Genomic DNA, 23,383 nt, shown 5'->3' on the forward strand with positions numbered 1-23,383 from the left:
ATCAGATATTTGTAGCTTCAGTGTCAATGGGTTTTCCTCTAAACTTTAAATGAGCTAAACTTCAAAAGGCGTTGAATCCTCTCCTCAGAATAGTCTTTGGCACTCCTTTGAATTTTGGATTAAAGCCCGGAGTAGACTTACCACGTGCATGTTGCCACTGTCTTATTAGACTTATTGGTCTTAATATTACAATAATAAATGGATACTAATTGTAAAAATGAATTGGAGAGCCTTAGGAACCCAGTACGCGTGTGAAATTCTAACAGATAATTGGGGATTATGCTGATTAAGGAGCTAAATTGAATAACCGCCGAGGCTTTTGCGCCTCTGTGAAGTAAATAGGACAAACTCTTGTCTGCCAACTATCTGTCAGGCTTTAGTGGGACCTACTACGCAGAAGGAAACTGGACCACATATCTGTCAAAAGACGACGTCCTCGTTTAACCTGCCGTCTTTGGAATCGACATACTCACAGGTTGATGTTGTTTTTGTTTAACTGTCACCTATTCCTGGTTGTGCCCTGTCATTCTTTTGAGAAATTCAACCTCGTTCACCCAGACATCCTGGTCTGTAATTCCAGAACTTCTGAAGTTAGCTAATTTGTCTTTTTACATCTTGGGACTTGAAGCTGTTCCCTGCAAATGTTCCCTTCTTCCACATTCATGGGTCACTCTGGGTCACACTTGCGCCTGTCGCTCTAAACAACCCCTTGGCTCCCTCGGTGTTGACAACTCTCTTGTTATTTAATGTCTGCTGGCCTTGGCAAAATGAAGCTGGACCAATTTAGCCCTTTCTGTTTGTCGTAAAGCACCCTACACTACCTTGCGTTCCCTCCCATGCTCAGTTTCGCTGCTTCCCGTTCAGTTAGTGGCTGACTTTCAAGGGAAGTGTCAGGACTGACGAAATTGGATTGGGCTGAAGAGCTAAGATAAGGCTTGAGACCAGAAGAAAATTTAGTATCTACTAGAAACATTCATCTCCCATAAAGTGTGTTGAGAGGCCCGGAGGAGACAAAGTCATACGGTGAAATTCCAGGTAGGTCACCAAGGTTTTATAAACTTGCATTCAAAAAGGGAACTAAAACACGCTGGTTCTTGATACCATGTCTATTAAAGATAAAACAGATATTATTTATTGAAAACTTCCATTCAGCAGAAATGTAGAATAGAGGGCAAACTTGAAAATAACTCCTTGAAAGTTCCTAGTCTACTATTGGAAGCATTGCCTCTGAAAGAAGGGGGGTTGTATTTTCAAGGGAACAACATTTGGAGAAAGCAAAAGCAAGGGCTGGTCATGCTGACTGAAAGAAGAAGGCCTGCATTCTGTTAATGTTTACTTTAAAATTACAGCATTATCACCTGTAAATATAAATATGTGAGGGGATGTCATGGGGAGGAGGGAGCAAGCTTGTTTTCTGCTGCACTTGAGACTAGGATGTCGAACAGTGGTTTCAAACTACAGGAAAGGAGATTCCACCTGAACATTAGGAAGAACTTCCTGACTGTGAGAGCTGTTCAGCAGTGGAAACATCTGCTGCAACATGTGGTGGAGACGTATTCTTTGGAGGTTTTTAAGCAGAGGCTGGATGGCCATCTGTCAGGAGTGCTTTGAATGCAATTTTCCTACTTCTTGGCGGGGGCTGGACTGGATGGCCCATGAGATCTCCCCCAACTCTAGGATTCTAAATACACAGGCAGTCTACAATAGGAAGGATGAAGGAGTGGAAATGCTGGACCTGAGGAGGCAGCCACTACGGTTGTACAAGGCAGTGGGAGATATGGAAAGGGAAGCACTTATGAGTTGTTGTAGGTTTTTCGAGCTATATGGCCATGTTCTAGAAGCATTCTCTCCTGACGTTTCGCCTGCATCTATGGCAGACATCCTCAGAGGTTGTGAGATCTGAAAAACCTAAAACAACCCAGTGATTCCAGCCATGAAAGCCTTCGACAATACAGGAAGCGCTTAATTTTAATTTAAAGGATAGGAAAACTACAATGTCCCTCAACTGAAGCAACCTTGGTGATCTTGGCAATACAACGTCAGGTTGAAAATACTGCTAGCGAATGCTCCTGGTTAGTGACAAAGCAGATCGAGTAATATAGCTTCAGCTTGTGCTAGATGGAGTTACACTTCCCCCGAAGACGCAGGTCCACAGCATGAGTGTGCTCCTGAAATCTGCGTGGAGCCTGGAAGCTCCGGTTTCAGTGGTGTCCAGGAATGTTTTTGCACAGTTAAAGCTTGTGTTAGCTTGCTCCGTTCCTTGAAGCATCAGATTTGGCCACAGTGACATATACCTTAGTTAGAATCCCAGCTGGATTATTGTAACACATTCCACATAGCACATTCCACTAGCTATGGGTGGTCCCAACAGCCACAGCTAGATTGTGGTTTGCTCTGAGTTTTCTGGGCTGTATGGACATGTTCCAGAAGCATTCTCTCCTGATCCACATCTATGGCAGGCATCCTAAGAGGTTGTGAGCCAGATTGCTAAATATGACTAGATATAGGGATCATGCAACTTGCTTGTTGCAACACCTTCATTGGTTCATCTGTTACAATTCAAACTGCATTGGGCCCACATTTTGGGTTTGTGTAGATGGACCCCTGGTTTCTATTGAGTACAGACATTTTCCGTTCAGATAACAAAGTTGTCAGGAGGTACAAACTTTATTTCAGATAACAAAGCAGCAGTCTAAATCTAATTAATATAACTACAGATGTCATAGGACAGGAGGGGCAATTCCACCCATTCCATGTCCCCCCGAACCATTAGTTCCATCCTGTGCCTGGTCCTGTTCAACATCTTTATTAATGACTTAGATGAAGGGTTGGAAGGTATGATTATCAAGTTTGCAGATGACACCAAATTGGGAGGGATAGCCAATACTTCAGAAGACAGAATTCAAAACGATCTGAACAGATTAGAGAGATGGGCCAAAACTAACAAAATGAAGTTCAACAGGGACAAATGCAAGATACTCCACTTAGGCAGAAAAAAATGAAATGCAAAGATACAGAATGGGAGACACGTGGCTCGAAAGCAGTATGTGTGAAAAAGATCTTGGAGTCATCGTGGACAACAAGTTAAACATGAGCTAACAATGTGATGCGGCGGCAAAAAAAGCCAATGGGTTTTTGGCCTGCATCAATAGGAATATAGTGTCTAGGTCCAGGGAAGTCATGCTCTCCCTCTATTCTGCCTTGGCTAGACCACATCTGGAATACTGTGTCCAATTCTGGGCACCACAATTGAAGGGAGATGTTGACAAGCTGGAATGTGTTCAGAGGGTGACTGAAATGATCAAGGGTCTGGAGAACAAGCCCTATGAGAAGCGGCTTAAAGAGCTGGGCATGTTTAGCCTGAAGAAGAGAAGACTGAAAGGAGACATGGTAGCCATGCATAGATATGAGAGGGGAAGTCATAGGGAGGAGGGAGCATGGTTGTTTTCTGCTGCCCTGGAGACCAGGACATGGAGCAATGGCTTCAAATTACAGTAAAGGAGATTCCATCTAAACTTACTAGGAAGAACTTACTAACTGTGAGAGCTGTTCAGTAGTGGAATTTTCTACCCCAAAGTATGGTAGAGGCTCCTTCTATGAAGGCTTTTAAACAGAGGCTGGATGGTTGTTGTAGATTTTTTCGGGCTATATGACCATGGTCTAGAGGCATTCTCTCCTGACGTTTAGCCTGCACCTATGGCAAGCATCCTCAGAGGTAGTGAGGTCTGTTGGAACTAGGAAAAGGGGTTTATATATCTGTGGAATGACCAGGGTGAGACAAAGGACTCTTGTCTGCTGGAGCTAGGTGTGAATGTTTCAACTGACCACCTTGATTAGCATATAATGGCCTGACAGTGCCTAGAGCAAACTTTTGTTGAGAGGTGATTAGATGTCCTTGTTTCTTTCCTCTCTGTTGTGCTGTTGTAATTTGGATGGCCATCTGTTGGGGGTGCTTTGAATGCGATTTTCCTGCTTCTTGGCAGGGGGTTGGACTGGATGGCCATGAGGTCTCTTCGAACACTATGATTCTATGATTACTGTCACGTAACTTGCCTGGAGTCCCCTCAACTAGATTGCTGTCCTCAGTTTTGACTGAGGATGTGTTCCATTCACAGCATCAAAGTAAGATTCAGTGCAAATTAGTTGGTTTCTGAACATAGAAGGAACCAGAGCACCATCGTTTCCTTCACCTCTGTCTGCCAAACACCCTTGGCCAGGTTTGTGTTGAGATGTCTAGGCTGAATTGTCTGCTGTTCTACTGTAACAAAGCCCTCTTATGTCACAAAGTAGAAGTTCCATCTTCTTGATTCACCATGTCACTGAAAACTTGCATTACTCTTGAGATTGGGTGGAGGGGCTACTTGGTTTGAGGAAGGCTTAACATTTATCTGCTGAGCTACAAGAAGAAGCTGAAAGTTTCCTAAAGCATTATCATGCTTCTGCCATTTTTATTTTCTTTTGCTAAAGGTGAATGGTCTCAATTCAGTTTTACCATACAGAGGACTCTTCCACACAAAGGCTGTGAAATGCCACTGAAGCAGGCCATCTTTGGTGACAGTCCCTATTCCACAATGCTGTGTGCATCACATTGTCATTGAAGTTTTATTTTAATGTTTCCCTATACCCTTAGCTAGTCCCCTGGTGGCGCAGCAGGTTAAACCGCTGAGCTGCTGAACTTACTGACCAAAAGGTCAGCAGTTTGAATCCGAGGAGCGGGGTGAGCTCCTGCTGTTAGGCCCAGCTTCTGCCAACCTAGAAGTTTGAAAACACGCAAATGTGAGTAGATCAATAGTTATTGCTTCGGCGGGAAGGTTTTTTTTTTGGTTTTTTTGTCGTGTCAGAAGCAATCACTCCTGTTGTGAGAGAATTGGCCGTCTGCAAGGACGTTGCCCAGGGGACGCCTGGATGATTTTTGATGTTTTATCATCCTTGTGGGAGGCTTCTATCATGTCCACGCATGAGGAGCTGGAGCTGATAGAGAGAGCTCATCCGCCTCTCCCTGGATTTGAACCTGCGACCTGTCGGTCTTCAGTCCTGCCGGCACAGGGGTTTAACCCACTGCACCACTGGGGGCTCCTGGCAGGAAGGTAATGGTCCTCCATGCCGCCATGCTGGCCACATGACCTAAGAGGCGTCTATGGACAATGCCAGCTCTTCGGCTTAGAAATGAAGATGAGCACTACCCCCCCCCCCCCAGAGTTGGATATGACTAGACTTAATGTCAGAGGCCACTATCCAAAATAAATAACCTTTCCAAGCTCTGAAAATAAACATTGGGCTACACACACAAGGATGTGGTTAATCTGTGATCAAATCTTACAACTTTAAAGCAAAGGTGATTTTATCTACTGAATTAAAGCTTTGTTGAATTAGGACCTTTCCTAACAAACCTTATGCTTTACCTGTATTCTTGCTAATCATTCCTTTTGATCAAGGAAAGAAGGACCTAAATCCTTCCACTTGTCAGGAACTTAAGCCTAAGCCATGCTCCGTTGGAGCACATAATTACTATAATATCTGTTTACTTATCTGCTTTTGATGCTAGTGTACATGTATACTGGATGTGTTGGTATGCTTTCAATGTGCTGATATCACTTGCTTGAGTAGAGCCTGGTACTGTGAGTTCTCATTAGTTAAGAATGTTTATCTGTATTTCAGCAGATTCATGAGTTTGCTATGGAAACTATGGCAGTCCCAGGTCTGTTTCAATGGTTGTGTTTTGATTAATAGGCCAATGGGAGATAAAAGCTATGAGAAATGCATTGAATGGAGTGAAAGCCCAAGTAGAATCATGTTGCTTATAGATGCATGTAAGGAGCCCCCAGTGGCATAAAAGTGGGTTAAAGCGCTGAGATGCTGAACTTGCAGACTGAAAGGTTGCAGGTTTGAATCCGGGGAGCAACATGAGCTCCCACTGTTAGCCCCAGCTTCTGCCAACCTAGCAGTTTGAAAACATGCAATTGTGAGTAGATCAATCGGTACCGCTCCGGCAGGAAGGTAACGGCACTCCATGCAGTCAGGCCGGCCATGTGACCTTGGCGAGGAAGGTAACGGCACTCCAGGCAGTCATGCTGGCCACATGACCTTGGAGGTGTCTATGGACAATGCTGGCTCTTCAGCTTAGAAATGGAGATGAGCACCACACCCCAAAGTCAGACAAGACTGACTTAATGTCAGGGGAAAACCTTTACCTATAGATGCATGTGATAGCCATCAGTTCTAACAGCAGTGGTGTAGGGCTTTTTTGTTATCTTAGAATCTCATCACAACAGAGAATGAATCTACTTTAAAACCGGTTTCTGCCTCCTGCAGAATTCTGGGATTTGTAGTTTAGTGAGGCTGTTAAAGGCTTCTCCCTAAACTATAAACCCCAGAATTCTGCAGGAGCCAGAAACCAGATTTAAAGTGGATTCATTCCCTAAACAAAACTTTACTACTTCTAGTGAGCTCATTTTCTGAACTGAGTAAGCCTTTACCTGACATCACCTTGCAATTCTCTTGATTTTAGATGCACATCAACACTTTAACAAGCTTTGCTTAGCCTTTATAATGGGCAGGGGAAAGCTAGGTAGGGTGTTACTGGTTTTCGTTCCCCAGAAAGTCGGTGATCCAGGGATGGAGAGTTGCTGTCATGTTGGGTTAGATCACTGGTTTTCAATCTTCCTAATGTCACAACCCCTTAATACAGTTCCACGTGTTGTGGTGACCCCTAACAATAAAATTTATGTTTCTACTTCAGAACAGTAATTTTGCTACTGTTATGAGGGATGTATTTTCATTCACTGGACCAAATTTGGCACAAATACACCCAAATTTGAATACAGGTGAGGTTGGGGGGGGGGGTTGATTTTGTCATTTGGGAGTTGTCATTGCTGGGATTTATAGTTCATCTACAATCAAAGAGCTTTCTGAACTCTGCCAATGATAGAATTGGGCCAAACTTCCCGAATGGAACCCCCATGACCACAGAAAATACTGTGTTTTCTTATGGTCTTTGGTGACCCCTTTAACACCCCCTTGCGACCCCCCAGGGGTCCTGTCCCCCAGGGTGAGAAACATTGGGTTAGATACACAAGAAAGACCCAAATCTCTGTTGTGTGGAGGATCAAGTCCTCCTTTGCTCAGTCTGCAGGAAATCCTTGGATCATATGGCACACAACGTGATTCCCAGGAACAAGGAAGGCTGTTTGGAATTGTGGGAGTTAAAGTCCAAAACACCCGGAGGGCCAAAGTTTGCTCATGCCTGGTCTAAAGTGTGGGCCCCATCTCCTCTTCACAGTCAGGCTACTTAAATGCCCAAATAGCCTTAGTATGGTCTTATTATATGTGTGTAATAAACTCTGCTGAACCTGCATGGATTTCTCCTCTCTTCTTTCTTGAGCCACAGGCATGGAGAACTTGTATTCTGCAAAACATCCCAGTGGAAGAACCGTTTGCTGTCTCTGTCTGCAGCCCTGTCAACATCTAACCATCCAACCGTGTGGGCATCATTTTTGTCACGCTTGTTCAAGCCAATCTTGGGAGGAAGAATTAAAGGGGAAAATTGTCTGCTCTGTTTGCCAAGACTTTTTTCTGAAAATGAAACCTGGATCAAAAGAACCGCTTAGGAAAGGGACCACCGGATCGATGGTGGTCGACGAAACAAAGCAGGTGGATCTGAGTCTCTGTGAGATACACAAGGAAGACCTAAATCTCTTTTGTGTGGAGGATCAAGTCCCCCTTTGCTCAGTCTGCAGAAAATCCTGGGATCATATGGCACACAACATCATTCCCAGGGACCAGGAAGCAAAGACAGAAAACCAGGTAAATCAAAAACTATCACTAAAATAGAATTATAGAATCATAGAATAACAGAATTGGAAGAAACCACATGGGCCATCTAGTCCAACCCCCTGCCATGCAGGAAAGCACAATCAAAATATCCCTGACAGATGGCCATCCAACCTCTGTTTAAAAGTTTCCAAAGAAGGAGCTTCAACCACACTCCGAGGCAGAGAGTTCCACTGTTGAACACCTCGTACGGTCAAGAAGTTCTTCCTAATGTTCAGGTGGAATCTCCTTTCCTGTAATTTGCACCTATTGTTCCTAGTTCTAGTTTCAAGAGCAGCAGAAAACAAGTCTGCTCCCGCTTCCTTATGAGACACTTTCACATGTTTATACATAGCTATCATGTCTCCTCTCAACCTTCTCTTCTGTAGGCTAAACATACCTAGTTCTTTTAAGATGCTCCTCATAGGGATTCTTCGTGACCTTGAGGGAGCTGGGGGTGGTAACGGCCGACAGGGAGCTCTGGCGTAGGCTGGTCCATGAGGTCACGAAGAGTCGGAGACGACTGAACGAATGAACAACAACAACATAGGGATTCATGGTCTCCAGACCTTTGATCATTTTAGTCACTCTCTTCTAGACCCCTTCCAGCTTATCAACATCTCTTTTCAACTGTGGTACCCAGAATTGGGCACAGTGAGGTCTAACCAAAGCAGAATAGAGAGGCACCATGACTTCCCTCGATCAAGATAAGTGGTTCCCAACCTTTGGTCCTCCAGCTGTTTTGGACTTCAGCTCCCACAATTCCTAACAGCTGGATTTCTGGGATGTGAAGTCCAAAACTACTGGAGGACCAGAGGTTGGGAAACACTGATCTAGACACAGTACTCCTTTTGATGCTTTTTTAGTTGCTGCATCACATTGTTGGCTCATCACGTTGTTGTCCACAAAGACTCCAATGTCTTTCTCATATGGACTGTTGTCAAGCCAAGCATCACCCATCCTGTATCTTTGCATTTCATTTTTTCTGCCTAAGTGGAGTATCTTACATGTGTCCCTATAGAACTTCATTTTGGCCCATCTCTCTAATCTGTAAGGTCATTTTGAATTCTGACTAACTGTCCCTTCTACATTGGTGTCATTTGCAAACTTGATAAATTGTCCCAAGATGTCAATAGGAAGCCAGTGCAAATGCATATCATTTATAGCCGATTAAAGTTATAAGCAATCTTCAAGTAGTCCTCTCATGTGGCTAGAAAAAAACATATCTGTAATGGCTGCTCTGTGGTACTGTTGTGTATTGGTTTGAATGGTGAATGAAGACTCCAGGAGTTCAAATCAACCCTGGAAACCCCTTTGGATGATACCGTATTTCTTCAACTGTAAGATGCCAAAGATGTGGGATTTGGTTTTTAATATATATTTGTGGTTTAAAGATTTTATGCCTATGTTCTCCTTACATTGTATATTTTCTGTATATTTTGCTTATGTGGAAACTGCCCTAGAGGAGATAGAGCTGTATATAAATAAAGTTTTATTATTACTTGAAACACAACAGATGTTGTCCACAGAAAACAAGATCACTCTGTTGGCTGTTGTATTGGATCACACATCGGACACTTCCCAAGTGTCTAGGACTATGTGATATATTGGCGAATAATGCATGCAGATCCCAGTAGGGTGGCCTTTTTGTAGCTGGCAGATGGTAATTTTGTCTGCACCTATTGTGTTTAAGTGCAGGCCAAGGTCTTTAGGCACTACACCCAGTATGCTGATCACCACTGGGACCACCTTGACTAGCTTGTGCCAGAGTCTTTGCCATTGAATCTTTAAATCCTATTATTATTATTACTATTATTAATTGTAAGATGCAGTCTAATTTCAGAACAACCACCACCAACAAAAAAAACCTAAGATACACCTGTGATTTTAAGATGCACCCTATTTTTAGAGATGTTTATCAAGGGGAAAAAGTCTTAGAATTGAAGAAATACAATATTGTTCAAATCCTTCACTCTCAGCATCAGAGGAAATCAAGGGTAAACCATTTCTGAACAAAACTTGCCAAAAAAAAAAAAAATCCCATGCTAGGGTTGTCTTAGGGTTGCCAAAAGTTGGAAACGGCAAGGACACATAACAACAAACAGTTGCTATGAGTGTTGCTGCAGTGCCAGCTCGTTAGGCTTTGCCATTCTTTGCAAGAGTTTAAAGAAAAGTGATTTTCTTCAGTTGCCACAAGAAAATACTGGTGGTAGACTCTCCATCTTTGAAGGTCTTTTTGTGGAGGTTAGATTGGCATCTTTCAGGAAAGCTATAGTGGTGAATCTCGGCCTGGCAGGGGCCGAGACTAAATGGCCCTTGTGGTTCCTTCCAACTTTGAGAGTGCATCTGTAGTGTAGAATAAATGCAGTTTGATGGATATGGCTGAATGTTATGGAATGTTATGCTTTGAAGGTGATTTTCCTGCTTCTTGGCAGGGAGTTGGATTGGATGGCCCACGAGGTCTCTTCCAACTCTATGATTTATTTATTTACGATATTTCTATCCCGCCTTTCTCAAGCCCAAAGGCAAGGCGGTTTACAAATTGGCTGTCATTTGATGCCATAACAATCCACAATATACAATTTAAACACTTAAAAACAACATTACAAAATCAATACAAAAACCATTGAAACCATATAATAACTAATGTCTTCCTGTTAATCTCATTTTCCAGTAGCATCATTTAAGCCATTCCGTGTTTCAACTTACATAATTCCGTGTTTGTCTATTGCACTACATTTCCAAAAGCTTGTTCAAAGAGCCAGGTTTTTACTCTTTTTTGGAAGGTCAGGTGAGAGGAGTCCGATCTAATATCCCTAGGGAGTAAGTTCCACAGCCAAGGGGCCACCACTGAGAAGGCCCTGTCCCTCGTCCCCGCCAGATGCGCCTGTGAAGAAAGTGGGATCGAGAGCAGGGCCTCCCCAGATGATCTTAAATTCCCAGATGGTTCATAGGGAGAGATACCTTCAGACAGGTAAGCTGGGCCAGAACCATTTAGGACTCTATAGGCTAAAGCCAGCACTTTGAATTGTGCCCAGTAGCAAACTGGCAGCCAGTGGCGTTGGTGCAACAGAAGAATTGTGTGGTCCCTGAGCACTGCTCCAGTTAGCAACCTGGTTGGCGCTCGCTGGACCATTTGAAACTTCCAAACAGTCTTCAAAGGCAGCCCCACGTAGAGCGTGTTGCAGTAGTCTATATGGGATGTAACCCATCAGACTTCCCAAGGTATGGGCGCAGCTGGCACAGAAGTTTCTATGAATCCTGGGGGCTGCTACTTCACCAAGCCAGAAAATCCATGATTCCATAGCATTAAGCTATGGCAGTTAAAGTGATATCAGACTGCATTAATTCTACAGTGAAGATACCCCCTGGATAGGTCCCTTTTAGACTGATATTCATATATGACTGCTGGAGGGATGTGGGTGTGGCCAATGGCTATATTAGCATAAGAGGTGGGACAAGCCTTTCTTCATCTGCTCCCTGGTTGCATTGGAGGATTTAATTTGTCAGTATCTTTGGAAACTATTGTGATGCAACCTTCTTCCCTGTTTGGGCTATTTCTGATAAATCTGATTAATGTAATAAAATCAATGAAACAATTTAATCCTTGTATTACCAAGGATTCATTTAATCCAACAGTATGTAAAATTAATGAAGAAATTCTAAATAAGAAAGAATAATAGATGAACGAGATGCATATTTTTCTTTCTCAATGTCTTTCTTTCTAGGGGACTGGAAGTCCATACAGAGGGTAAGTCTCTCTCTCTGATGCAGTGCTAAACTGGGCCAGGTTCTTTCATGTGATTCTTTTGGAAATTTAGCTGCTGTTTTTTAGCTGAATGAACTGAAAGGCAGTTGACATCACCTCTCTGGCAGCTGAAACTGAGTTTATTTTGCCCTTTGTGGAGTGAGAAAGCAGAGTCCGTGCCAGAAGGCTAGCTGAGGTGAAGTCAGCTACATAAAGTTTGAAATCTAGCATCTTTCATTGCAAAGGACCCTTCCACACTATACAGAAATACCACCATGAGTCCACTTCAACTCCACCTGTTTTGGCCTTCAACTCCCAGAATTCTTGAGCATTGAACAAGCTGGCTAGGGCTTCTAGGAGTTGGGGGCCCAAACAGCTGGAGGGCCGCAGTTTGAGGACGCCTGCCCTAGAGCAAACATTGCAGATGGGTTAAATTCCTAAAGTTGTCATAGCCAGTTATGCGGGTACTCATGGAGTGGCATAGAGCAGTTTTTGTGTATTGGTGTTATTATATTGCTATTAAGATTATTCAATAATATTGTACTACCTGAAATTGTATGCAATTTTTTTTGAGATGGTACACGTTTCTGCTGATAGATGCTGTAAGCCAGTGTTTCTCAACCTGGGGGTCGCGAGGGGGTGTCAGAGGGGTCGCCAAACACCATCAGAAAACATAGTATTTTCTGTTGGTCATGGGGGTTCTGTGTGGAAAGTTTGGTCCAATTCTATTGGTGGGGTTCAGAATGCTATTTTATTGCGGGTGAACTAAAAATCCCAACAATTACAACTCCCAAATAGCAATGCCTATTTTCTCCAAACTCTACCAGTGTTCACATTTGGGCATAATTGAGTATTTGTGCCAAGTTTGATCCAGATCCATCTTTACTTGAGTCCACAGTGTTCTCTGGATGTAGGTAAACTACAACTCCAAAAAAACTCAAGGTCAATGTCCACCAGACCTTCCCAGTATTTTCTCTTGGTCATGGGAATTCTGTGTGCCCAGTTTGATTCAATTCCATCATTGGTGGAGTTCAAAAGGTTCTTTGATTTTAGGTGAACTATAAATCCCAGCAACTCCACCATTACCAAATGACCAAATCAATCACCCCCAACCTCACCAGTATTCAAATTTGGGAGTATTGGGTATTTGTGCCAAATTTGGTCCAGTGACTAAAAATACATCCTGCATATCAGATATTTAGATTACCATTCATAACAGTTGCAAAATTACAGTTGTAAAGTAGCAACAAAAATAATATTATAGTTGGGGATCACCACAACATGAGGACCTGTACTAAGGGGTCGCGGCATTAGGAAGGTTGAGAACCACTGCTGTAAGCACAACTCAATGGGCTGAAATGGCATTCTGATAATAAATATAATCATATATTTTGTAGCAGGCTATCAAATTAACCTTTCTTCTCCCTATATCTTATGCCCCATCAACACTGCCATATAAATCCAGATTACCTGCTTCGAACTGGATTATATGGCAGGGTAGACTCATATAAGGTAAAGGTTTCCCCTGACATTAAGTCTGACTTTGGGGGGAGGGGGGGCTCATTTCCATTTCTAAGCCGAAGAGCCAGCGTTGTCCAAGGTCATGTGGCCAACATGACTGCATGGAATGTTGTTACTTTCCCACAGAAGTGGTACCTATTGATCTACTCACATTTGCATGTTTTCAAATTGCTAGGTTGGCACAAGCTGGGGCTAACAGCAGGAGCTCACCCCTTTCCCCAGATTCGAACCGCCAACCTTTCAGTCAGCAAGTTCAGCAGCTCAGCAGTTTAACCTGCTGCAACACCAGGGGACTCATATAATCCCATTCAAATCAGATAATGTAGATGATCTGCTTTGATAATATGGATTATATGGCAGTGTCGATCCAACCTTAGTTCTATTTCCATCATTTCCACCTAGCGCAGCCAGTGGATGAAACCAATGGGGTTTGCTGGGACTTTCTGACATTCTTTTATAAAATATTGTGGATATTTTGGAGAATGTTTTTCCCCCTCTGCAGATGGGGGGATGAATGTCCAAACTCAGAGGCAAACAGTCCTGCTGTTGTGGGATACGCAAATGACACAGTTGCCTTCCAAGGGAAAGGTAAGGCAAAGCATTCTTTTAAAATGATTTAAAGAGTTGATCTTTGCACAGCAAAAGAGGAAGAAAGCCATACATTTAAAAAAAACCCACAAATGACAAAGATTAAAGCTGATTGAAAGGCTAATGCTCCAAAACCATGGGGGTGGGGGTTAGGAGCAGGTATACTTACCATTCATTATACTTGGTCCAAGGTGTTATATTTTTTACATATTGTATTTATTGCTTCTTTATGTCATGCTAGGAGGAGTATGCTTCAACCCCATTTGTGAAGCTGTGGCTTGTTACATCTTTTGCTGTCTTTTTCCTCAATGGCCTAGTAGTGTATTTCTTCAACTCTAAGACACACTTTTCCCCCTATACAAACATATCTAAAAATGGGGTGCAGATTATAACCAAAATAATGTATTTTGGTTAGTGACGGTTGAACTGAAAATAGGGTATTTCTTACAATTAATAGCCCCTAACAATTGAAGAAATACAGTACTTGAAACATCTCTTAGCTCACATGTCCATAGCATTAAAAGCAAACAAATGAATAGCAACAATATAGCAACAGTGTGCATACAATATAGTAATAGTTTACTCTAATAAAACCTGGCAGAACTTAAACTTAAGGTCCTAACGAAACCAGGGCTCTATCCCTGCTCAGCTATGGAAATCCTTCTACACTGCCAAATAAAATCCAAATTATCTGCTTTGTATTGGATTATATGGCAGTATAGACTCAGATAATCCAGTTCGAAGATGATAATATGGATTATCAGCTTTGACAATCTGGATTATATGGTCATGTAGAAGGAGCCTGGGTGACCTTGTCGCATTCTCCCAGCCTCATAAAACCCGCAACAGGCTTGTTTTATGGTCATCATAACTGAGAAATGGCTTGAATAATCTCTGCATTTGTAAATTACCTCATTCCAAAAGAAAAATTTCCTTAACAAAGTGTAACTGATCTGCCGATATCCTGAAGGAAAATTCTAGGAATTATTAAATAAAAGTTTGCCATTTTAATTTAACTAATTTACAACGCCATAAAATCTCCAGCAAGCAAGCAAAAAAATGAGGAAGTACTCCATCAGTGTCACAAATGGACGGTGAAGCAACAGCTCCCCTGGTGGCCAGAATACCCTCATGAAAAACCTGGAATGTTAAATAGCCTCTGTGTGTCTGTGTATATATGTTGTGTGTCTATGTCATTGAATGTTTGCCATATATATGTACATTGAAATCTGCCATGAGTCCCCTGCGGGGTGAGACGGGCGGAATATAAATACTGCAAATAAATAAATAAATAAATAATCACAGGATCAGTTTTATAGTTTACATGAAATAGTGGGAAATTTGTTGGGCAGTTCACTTAGGTGGACTTGGACTACCTCAACTTCTTAATGTCCCTCATCCAGCCTGTGGGTGCAATCTACATTGTAGAATTAATGCAGTTTGACACCACTTTAACTGCCATGAGTCAATGCTATAGAATTGTGTGAGACGTTATATTGCAAAGTCTTTGGCCTTCCTTGCCAGAGTGCTTTTACCTCAGCAAACAACAAATCCCAGGACTCCATAACATTGAGACATGGCAATTGAAGTGGTGTCAAACTGCATTAATTCTACTGTGTGGATGCATCCTATGCAAACAAAGGTCTTAAAGGGTGTTCTTCCATAGAGATAATACAAAGTCCATCAGTCTTACTTGGAGAAGGATTCCTTTTTATTTAATCCCACTGCATACATGTTTAATCTGTACCTTGTTAAAATAGGTGGTAGCATCCATCCAGGAAAGGTTTCTTTCGTAACAGCTGTGGCAGATGCGACTAATGTTTCCTGTCTATTTCTGTTTATTTTTCAAATCAGAACTGCTTGATGGGAACCAGAAGGATGATCCAGAAAAAGTCAAGCTGTTTGACCTCGACTTGGAAGAAAAGCAAGAAGAAGGTAACACACATTTGCTGTCAGTAGTATTGGATAGAAGAAATCTCCAAATAACAGTTTCCTTTGGAAATGCTCACCTTTATATTGTGGATCTCACCTTTTCTGCCAAAGTATGGAGATGGTTGGAAGGCAACGGAGTGGCTAAAGTCTAGAGCAGAAGACTTCCTCTTTAAGATCTTCCTTTCAGGCAGCGGATGGGACTTAGAGTTGTCCAGTGACCCAAGACTGATAAACAATTTCATTGCCTACTTGGAATTGTCCACAGTCCTGTAAACATTCAAGGAACCGTCATATATACAAACATGGGCAAACTTTGGCTCTCCAGGTGTTTTGGACTTCAACTCTCACAATTCCTAACAGCCGGTGGCTGTTAGGAATTGTGGTGTTTTGGACTTCAACTCCACTTCAGTTGTGGGAGTTGAAGTCCAAAACACCTGGAGGGCCAAAGTTTGCCCATGCCTGATATATAACTTGAGTATGTAATCCAGAAATCCAAAATACCTCTGAACTCCAAAGTTGTCCACATGGTTGGCTGAGCTAGTAACACCTTTGCTTTCTTATGGTTCTTCAAAGTACACAAACGTTGTTTCATGTACAAGATCATTAGATATATTGTATCAAGTTACCTTTAGGCTATGTGTATAAGGGGTATATGAAAAATAAACATGTTTTGCATTTAGACTTGGATTCTATCTGTAAGTCATCTCGTTATGTGTTTCTATGCAAACCCATATATTCCGCAATCTGGTTCCCAAGCATTTTGGATAAGGAATGTTTATGAAACACAAATGGTTTTTGTGTTTAGACTTGTGTTCCATCTTTAAAACATTGCATAATGTTTATGCAAATATTAGAAATCCTTCTGGTCCTAGGGATTCCTAACATAGAATGCTCAAACCGTATGTTGCCTTGAACCAAACAAGAATTCAGTCTGCATTTGTTAAGGAAACATACTTGCATTGGCTAAATGTTTGCTCACATTGAAAATATCCCCTCGTTTCTTCATTAAACATAATTAGGCTCCCAGATAAATAGAATAAATGGCATTGAATGTTTGCCATATATATGTGCATTGTAATCCGCCCTGAGTGCCCTTCAGGGTAATAAGGGCGGAATATAAATACTGTAAATAAATAAGTAAATGTTTACAAAAACGTGTTTACTCTAGCTAAACAAACCCAATATCTTAAACATTAAAGAGTCATTAAACACTATTAAAATCTTTGAACTAATATCATTAAAAATATTTGCTAGAAGCTGACCATAGAGTTCTACTGAGGAGTCTGAGATTCCTAAAGTACATCTATGATATAGAATTAATGCACCTTGACACCACTTTAACTGCCATAGTTCAATGTTATGAAATCTTGGGAGTTGTAGTTTACTGAGGCAGAGAAGGCTAAAGGCACTATAAAACTACAGCTCCCAAGATTCCATAGCACTGAGTGACATGTTTAACTGATGTCAATCTGCATTAATTCCACAGTGAAGATGCACCAACTGCATTAACCATATCGCTAACTGGTTGGGATTGATCTTTATACAGCAGTATAACCTTTTTTTGACCAGGACCCCTTGACCAGGAACCACTTTGACCAAAGACCACTCTCTAACATTAGTACCAAAAGGGTTACGAATCAGTTTTTGGTCAAGTTTATATTCGGTTTGGTTATTTGGGGTGCTGAGTCAGAAAACTGCATTGGATAAACCACATTAGCTCTAGTTTCCAATATAGAACATATGACATCCAGCAATCACCTTCTGCTCGCCCATAGAAAACTATATTTAATAAGCCTCGGCACTATAAGAGTGTTTTGCGAGACCAGTCGCTCTTGTTGCAACAGTGTTGTAATGGTGGGGCCGCAGACCATATTTTAGTTCTTGCGGACCACTGGTGGTCCGCTGACCGCAGGTTGGGAACCACTGTTATACAAGATGCACTTTATTTTTTTCTAGAGTGTTCTAGACTATAGTGCTAGTGTATAGAACCACAACCTACAAAATATTTTTAATTATCTGTTATCTTGCCCTCTGCAGGAAATAATTCAACCTCTAGTGGACAGAACTCTATCACATGGATCGTTTTGGTACTGTTCATCATTCAGATCGCAGGCTTGGTGACAACCATCTTCGTTTTTACAAGTGAGGAAAATCCCATGTCCAATTTAGAGAACTTTAGGAATGTCATAAAAGCTGCAGTAACCACGATTTATACTTGTTATGGTTAACAAGTCTAAAACTATACATGGCATGGGCTCAGGCTATCTGAGATAATGTACCTTCCAGTATGAACCTGCCTGGACTCTGAGATCCTCAAAAAGGAAAGGCCATTCTTTTAGTACCACCAACTTCACAGTTACGGCTGATGGGAATATAAGAAAGGACCCCAGGGCTTTGGGACACCCTCCCTAGGAAGGCTTGATATTTCTTAGTCAGATAGAGCAGGCACGGGCAAACTTGGGCCCTCCAGATGTTTTGGACTTCAACTCCCACAGTTCCTAGCAGCTGGTAGGCTGTTAGGAATTGTGGGAGTTGAAATTCAAAACACCTGGATACCCCAAGTTTGCCCATGCCTGAGATATACTTTTTGGACTAAAGGCTTTTAAGTAGAGGTCTCTAATGAGAGTCTTTAATGAGCTATGAGCCCCTCTTATTAGAGTCTCCCCTGAGACTAATCGATGTGCTATTTATTTATTGGGCCAGAAGTGAATTGAGGGTACAGTTACATGTATTTAAAACACAAACAAAGTTAAAAACTTGAAATTATGCTAAATTTCCTCAGACCAGAAGCTGGCCACTTGGAGTGTCTGGTGTCACTGTGAGAATGTCCTCCATTGTGCATGTGGCAGGACTCAGGCTGCATTGTAGTAGGTGGTCTGTAGTTTGCTCTCCACCACACTCGCATGTCGTGGACTCTACTTCGTAGCCCCATTTCTTAAGATTAGCTCTGCATCTCGTGGTGCCAGAGCGCAGCCCATTCAGTGCCTTTCAAGTCACCCAGTCTTCTGTGTGCCCAGGAGGGAGCTTCTCATCTGGTATTGGCCACTGAGGTTCCAGGTTTTAGCCTGCCACTTTTGGACTCTCGCTTGCTGAGGTGTTCTTGCGAGTATCTTTGTTGCTCTTATAAAATTGTTTCTTGATTTAAAGCATTGGTATGCTGGCTGATATGTGAACAGAGGATGAGTCAGAGAGGTCAATGCCTTGGTCCTTTCATTATAGACTGCTATTTCCCGACGGATGTCAGGTGGTGCAATACTGGCTAAACAGTATAATTTCTCCAGTGGTGTACGGCATAGACACCACTGGAGAAATACGGCATGTCTCATTAAGAGCCACATCCACTGTTTTAATGTGGTGAGATGTATTCCACAGTGGGCATACATACTCAGCAGCAGACTAGCAAAGCAGTTTGACAGATGTTTCAGTAGATCTGCTAAAAACTTTGATTTACATTGCCAGAAGCTAAAGCTGACCTGCCGTCCTCGGCTGCAGTCACCGGGATTGCACCTTGCTGCCCATCGGGTTGGACCATGATCGAAGGGAACTGCTATCATGCCGTGGAACTGGAAGGGACTTGGGAGGATGGCCAGCACCACTGTTCTTCTCTTGGAGCCTCCCTGGCTGTGTTCGTCAACTTAGAGAAACTGGTAAGTGAAGGGTTTGCCAAAGCAGTGCACTCCTGCACCTGAGACATTCTGATCCTCAGTTTCCTTCCTGGGATCTCTCAACATCTGCGAAAAGATTCCAGTGATTTTGTGAGTCATTTTTGTCCTGCATGTCACATGAAAGCGTCATCACAGTATTCTCAGACAATGCTTCACTTCCAGTGGTTTTAGTATGAAAAATAGTATTTCATGCAACCGTTTCCTGCTGTCTCACAAGGGCCCTTCTCTATTTTTTTCTTTCATTTTTTAAAAGTTTCCATTCTTCTATTTACAAACATGTACAGGAACTATAAGAATGGGTATAGAGTAGTGGTTTGAATATCTGACTCAATATAGGGTTTGAATCCCCACTCGGCCATGGAAGCCCACTGGGTGACCTTGCACAAGCCATACTTTCTCAGCTTCAGAGGAAGGCAAAGATATAAACAAGCTTTCTGTCCTCATCCCAATGTTCTCCTTCTTCCTCAGATCATTTCAATGGTTACAAAGTAAGTTCATTTTGGGCCAAAACTAACAAAATGAAGTTCAATGGGGACAAATGCAAGATACTCCACTTTGGCAGAAAAAACGAAATGCAAAGATACAGAATGGGGGACAATGCCTGGCTCGAGAGCAGTACGTGTGAAAAAGATCTTGGAGTCCTCGTGGACAACAAGTTAAACATGAGCCAACAATGTCATGTGGCAGTAAAAAAAGCCAATGGGATTTTGGCCTGCATCAATAGGAGCATAGTGTCTAGATCTAGGGAAGTAATGCTACCCCTCTATTCTGCTCTGGTTAGACCACACCTGGAATATTGCGTCCAATTCTGGGCACCACAATTCAAGAGAGATATTGACAAGCTGGAATGTGTCCAGAGGAGGGCGACTGAAATGATCAAGGGTCTGGAGAACAAACCCTATGAGGAGCGGCTTAAGGAGCTGGGCATGTTTAGCCTGAAGAAGAGAAGGCTGAGAGGAGATATGATAGCCATGTATAAATATGTGAGAGGAAGCCACAGGGAGGAGGGAGCAAGCTTGTTTTCTGCTTCCTTGGAGACTAGGACGCGGAACAATGACTTCAAACTACAAGAAAGGAGATTCCATCTGAACATGAGGAAGAACTTCCTGACTGTGAGAGCCGTTCAGCAGTGGAACTCTCTGCCCCGGAGTGTGGTGGAGGCTCCTTCTTTGGAAGCTTTTAAACAGAGGCTGGATGGCCATCTGTCAGGGGTGATTTGAATGCAAGATTCCTGCTTCTTGGCAGGGGGTTGGACTGGATGGCCCATGAGGTCTCTTCCAACTCTTTGATTCTATGATTCTATGGGTTGTTGTGTTTTTTCCGGGCTGTATGGCCATGTTCCGGAAGCATTCTCTCCTGACGCTTTGCCTGCATCTATGGCAGGCATCCTCATAGATGCAGATGAAGTGTCAGGAGAGAATGCTTTTGGAACATGGCCATACAGCCCAGAAAATACAGAACGACCCAGTGATTCCAGCCATGAAAGCCTTTGACAAGTTCCTCCAAAATGATAAGTTCATTTTGGAGGAAGCAAGGGAACAAACTAGCAAACAACAGCCATACCATTTGTGTCAGGACAGCTATTTATTATTTATTGTTCTTATACCTCGCTACTATCTCCCGCAGGACTCGGTGCGGCTTACAAGAGGCCAAGCCCACAGCATCAGAAAACAACCACAACAAAACAATGAATAACTTATAAAAGCAAAAACAAACCGTAATAACACAACGCATTTTAAAAACTTGAGGCAGGGCCAAATGTGAACATTAAAGTTAAAAAACTGGGGAATTCAAAGGAGACAGGAGGAGTGTTTTGGGATAGCTAGCAACCCTAAATCTGCAAAATCCACTTCTCAATTGCTATGAAGTCCAGGAAGTTTTTATTTTCTCATTCTTATTCTTGTCTTTAAAAAAATAATAATCAGAATGAAGGAATGAATGACAAAAGTCTTTACAACCACTGGATTGGCCTCCTGAGAGAACCAGAAGAAAGCTGGAAATGGACAGATGGGACTCCGTTCAACAACCTGTAAGTGTGTGCTTCTTTCATTCAGGTTTGGTCTCATTTGGGCCCCTTCTACACTGCCATATAATCCAGATTATCAAATAAAATAACCCATATCTGATTTGAACTGGATTATATGAATCTACACTGCCATATAATCCAGTTCAAAGCAAATGATCTGGATGCAACGGGATCTCTTTTCATGTTGTTGGTACTACTCAACTTGTTAAGGTTAAACACACACATGCTTGAGCACATTTTGCGAGAAATGCAACCTTAACCTCACAACCTCTGAGGACGCCTGCCATAGATGTGGTCAAAACGTCAGGAGAGAATGCTTCTGGAACATGGCCATATAGCCTGGAAAACTCACAGCAACCCACAACCTCAACATTTTGCACTCAAAATATATTCCAGTTACTCTGGCTCACTTTCTATCAATTTTCCTTTGCAGCTTTGAAATAAGAGGAGATGGACAGTGCGCGTACCTAACCCATGGGGCTGTGAGCAGTGCTGACTGTTCGGTCAAGAAGAAGTGCCTCTGCAGCCAGAGTGTGAAGACAAACCACGGTCACTGCCGAGGGACGTGAAATTCTAGAAGCTGGCTATGCATCAAAGGAACTTGCAATGCTTTCCTGTGCTCCAAGCTGCCACTCTTTGTCTTATGTCTGTGTGCAGTGATAAATGCTCATATGTTACCAATGCAAATGACCAACCACCCATCCTTCATCTCTGTGCCAGTGATTAGGAACTGGAGTCTCTTTGACCTCTGAGCATGAGATGACATGAGAGGTCTTTGTGGTATGATTATAGGAGCTAATAGATGGGTGATAAGGCTGGTGGCTAGGTGGGAAAACATCCTAATGTGATTTCTATTTGAGCCTTTTTGTTGTCATAGGCGGCACTTCCTTGGGAGAAAGTTCTATTGAATTTTGTAGGAGTAACTTCCAAATCACAATGCGTAGGATCATTTTGACTGTGCATAATTCTTGTTCATTATCTCTTAGATCACTGTTTCTCAACCTGAGGGTCAGGACACCTGGTGGGGGTTGCAAGGGGGTGTCAGAGGGGTTGCCAAAGACTATCAGAAAACACAGTATTTTCTGTTGGTCATCAGGGTTCTGTGTGGGAAGTTTGGCCGAATTCTATCATTGGTGGGGTTCAGAAAGCTCTTTGATTGTATGTGAATTATAAATCCCAACAACTACAGCTCCCAAATGTCAAACTCTATTTCCTCCAAACTCCACCATTATGCAGTGTTCACATTTGGGCATATTGAATATTTGTGCCAAGTTTGGTCCAGATCAATCATTGTTTGAGTCCACAGTGCTCTCTGGATGTAGGTGAACTACAACTCCAAAACTGAAGGTCAGTGTCCACCAAACCCTTCCAGTATTTCTGTTGGTCATGGGAGTTCTGTGTGCCATGTTTAGTTCAATTCAGTCATTGGTGGAGTTCAGAATGCTCTTTGATTGTAGGTGAACTACAAATCCCAGCAACTACAACTCCCAAATGACAAAATCAATCCCCCTCCACCCCACCAGCATTCAAATTTGGGTGTATCGGGTATCTGTGCCAAATGTGGTCCAGTGAATGAAAATACATCCTTCATAACAGTAGCAAAATTGCACTTATGAAGTAGCTACGAAAATAATTTTATGGTTGGGGATCACCACAACCTTCGAGATTTCAACCCTACGTTTCTAGTTGTTAGAAAATAATACTAAAATAATAATATGCAAATAATACTGCAGAGAACAAATGAAATCGTAAGGTGACCGAAACCTATCCCTCATAATTTTACATCAGGGTGTTTGACACTTGGCATGGTTGTTTTGTTGTTGTTGTTGTTGTTGTTGTGTCAGGAAAGACTTGAGAATCTGCAAGTCACTTCTGGTGTGAGAGAATTGGCCGTCTGCAAGGACGTTGCCCAGGTGACACCTGGATGATTTGATGTTTTATAATCCTTATGGGAAGCTTCTCTCATGTCCCCACATGAGGAGCTGGAGCTGATAGAGGGAGCTCATCCACCTCTCCCTGGATTTGAACCTGCGACCTATCGGTCTTCAGTCCTGCCGGCACAGGAGTTTAACTCACTGTGTCATCGGGGGCTCC

General features: G+C 42.5%; 1 protein-coding gene across 2 annotated transcripts; it reads left to right on the top strand.

Moving 5' to 3' along the window:
• Window positions 1-756: 756 nt before the first annotated feature.
• LOC132765185 (uncharacterized) lies at window positions 757-21,979 on the top strand. 2 transcript variants are annotated; one of them, XM_060759401.2, is made up of 9 exons: window positions 757-1,035; window positions 7,382-7,803; window positions 11,538-11,560; window positions 13,581-13,666; window positions 15,521-15,601; window positions 17,636-17,740; window positions 19,058-19,245; window positions 21,189-21,292; window positions 21,723-21,979. In XM_060759401.2, the coding sequence occupies exons 2-9, from the start codon at window positions 7,390-7,392 to the stop codon at window positions 21,856-21,858; spliced, it is 1,137 nt and encodes a 378-aa protein (XP_060615384.2). In that variant the 5' UTR covers window positions 757-1,035; window positions 7,382-7,389; the 3' UTR covers window positions 21,859-21,979. The 2 variants fall into 2 exon arrangements, with proteins under 2 accessions (XP_060615384.2, XP_060615383.2); XM_060759400.2 differs by having other exon boundaries at window positions 7,388-7,803.
• The last annotated feature ends 1,404 nt before the right edge of the window (window positions 21,980-23,383 follow it).

The sequence above is a fragment of the Anolis sagrei genome, chromosome 2, assembly GCF_037176765.1.
Source record: "Anolis sagrei isolate rAnoSag1 chromosome 2, rAnoSag1.mat, whole genome shotgun sequence".
Taxonomy (NCBI): domain Eukaryota; kingdom Metazoa; phylum Chordata; class Lepidosauria; order Squamata; family Dactyloidae; genus Anolis; species Anolis sagrei.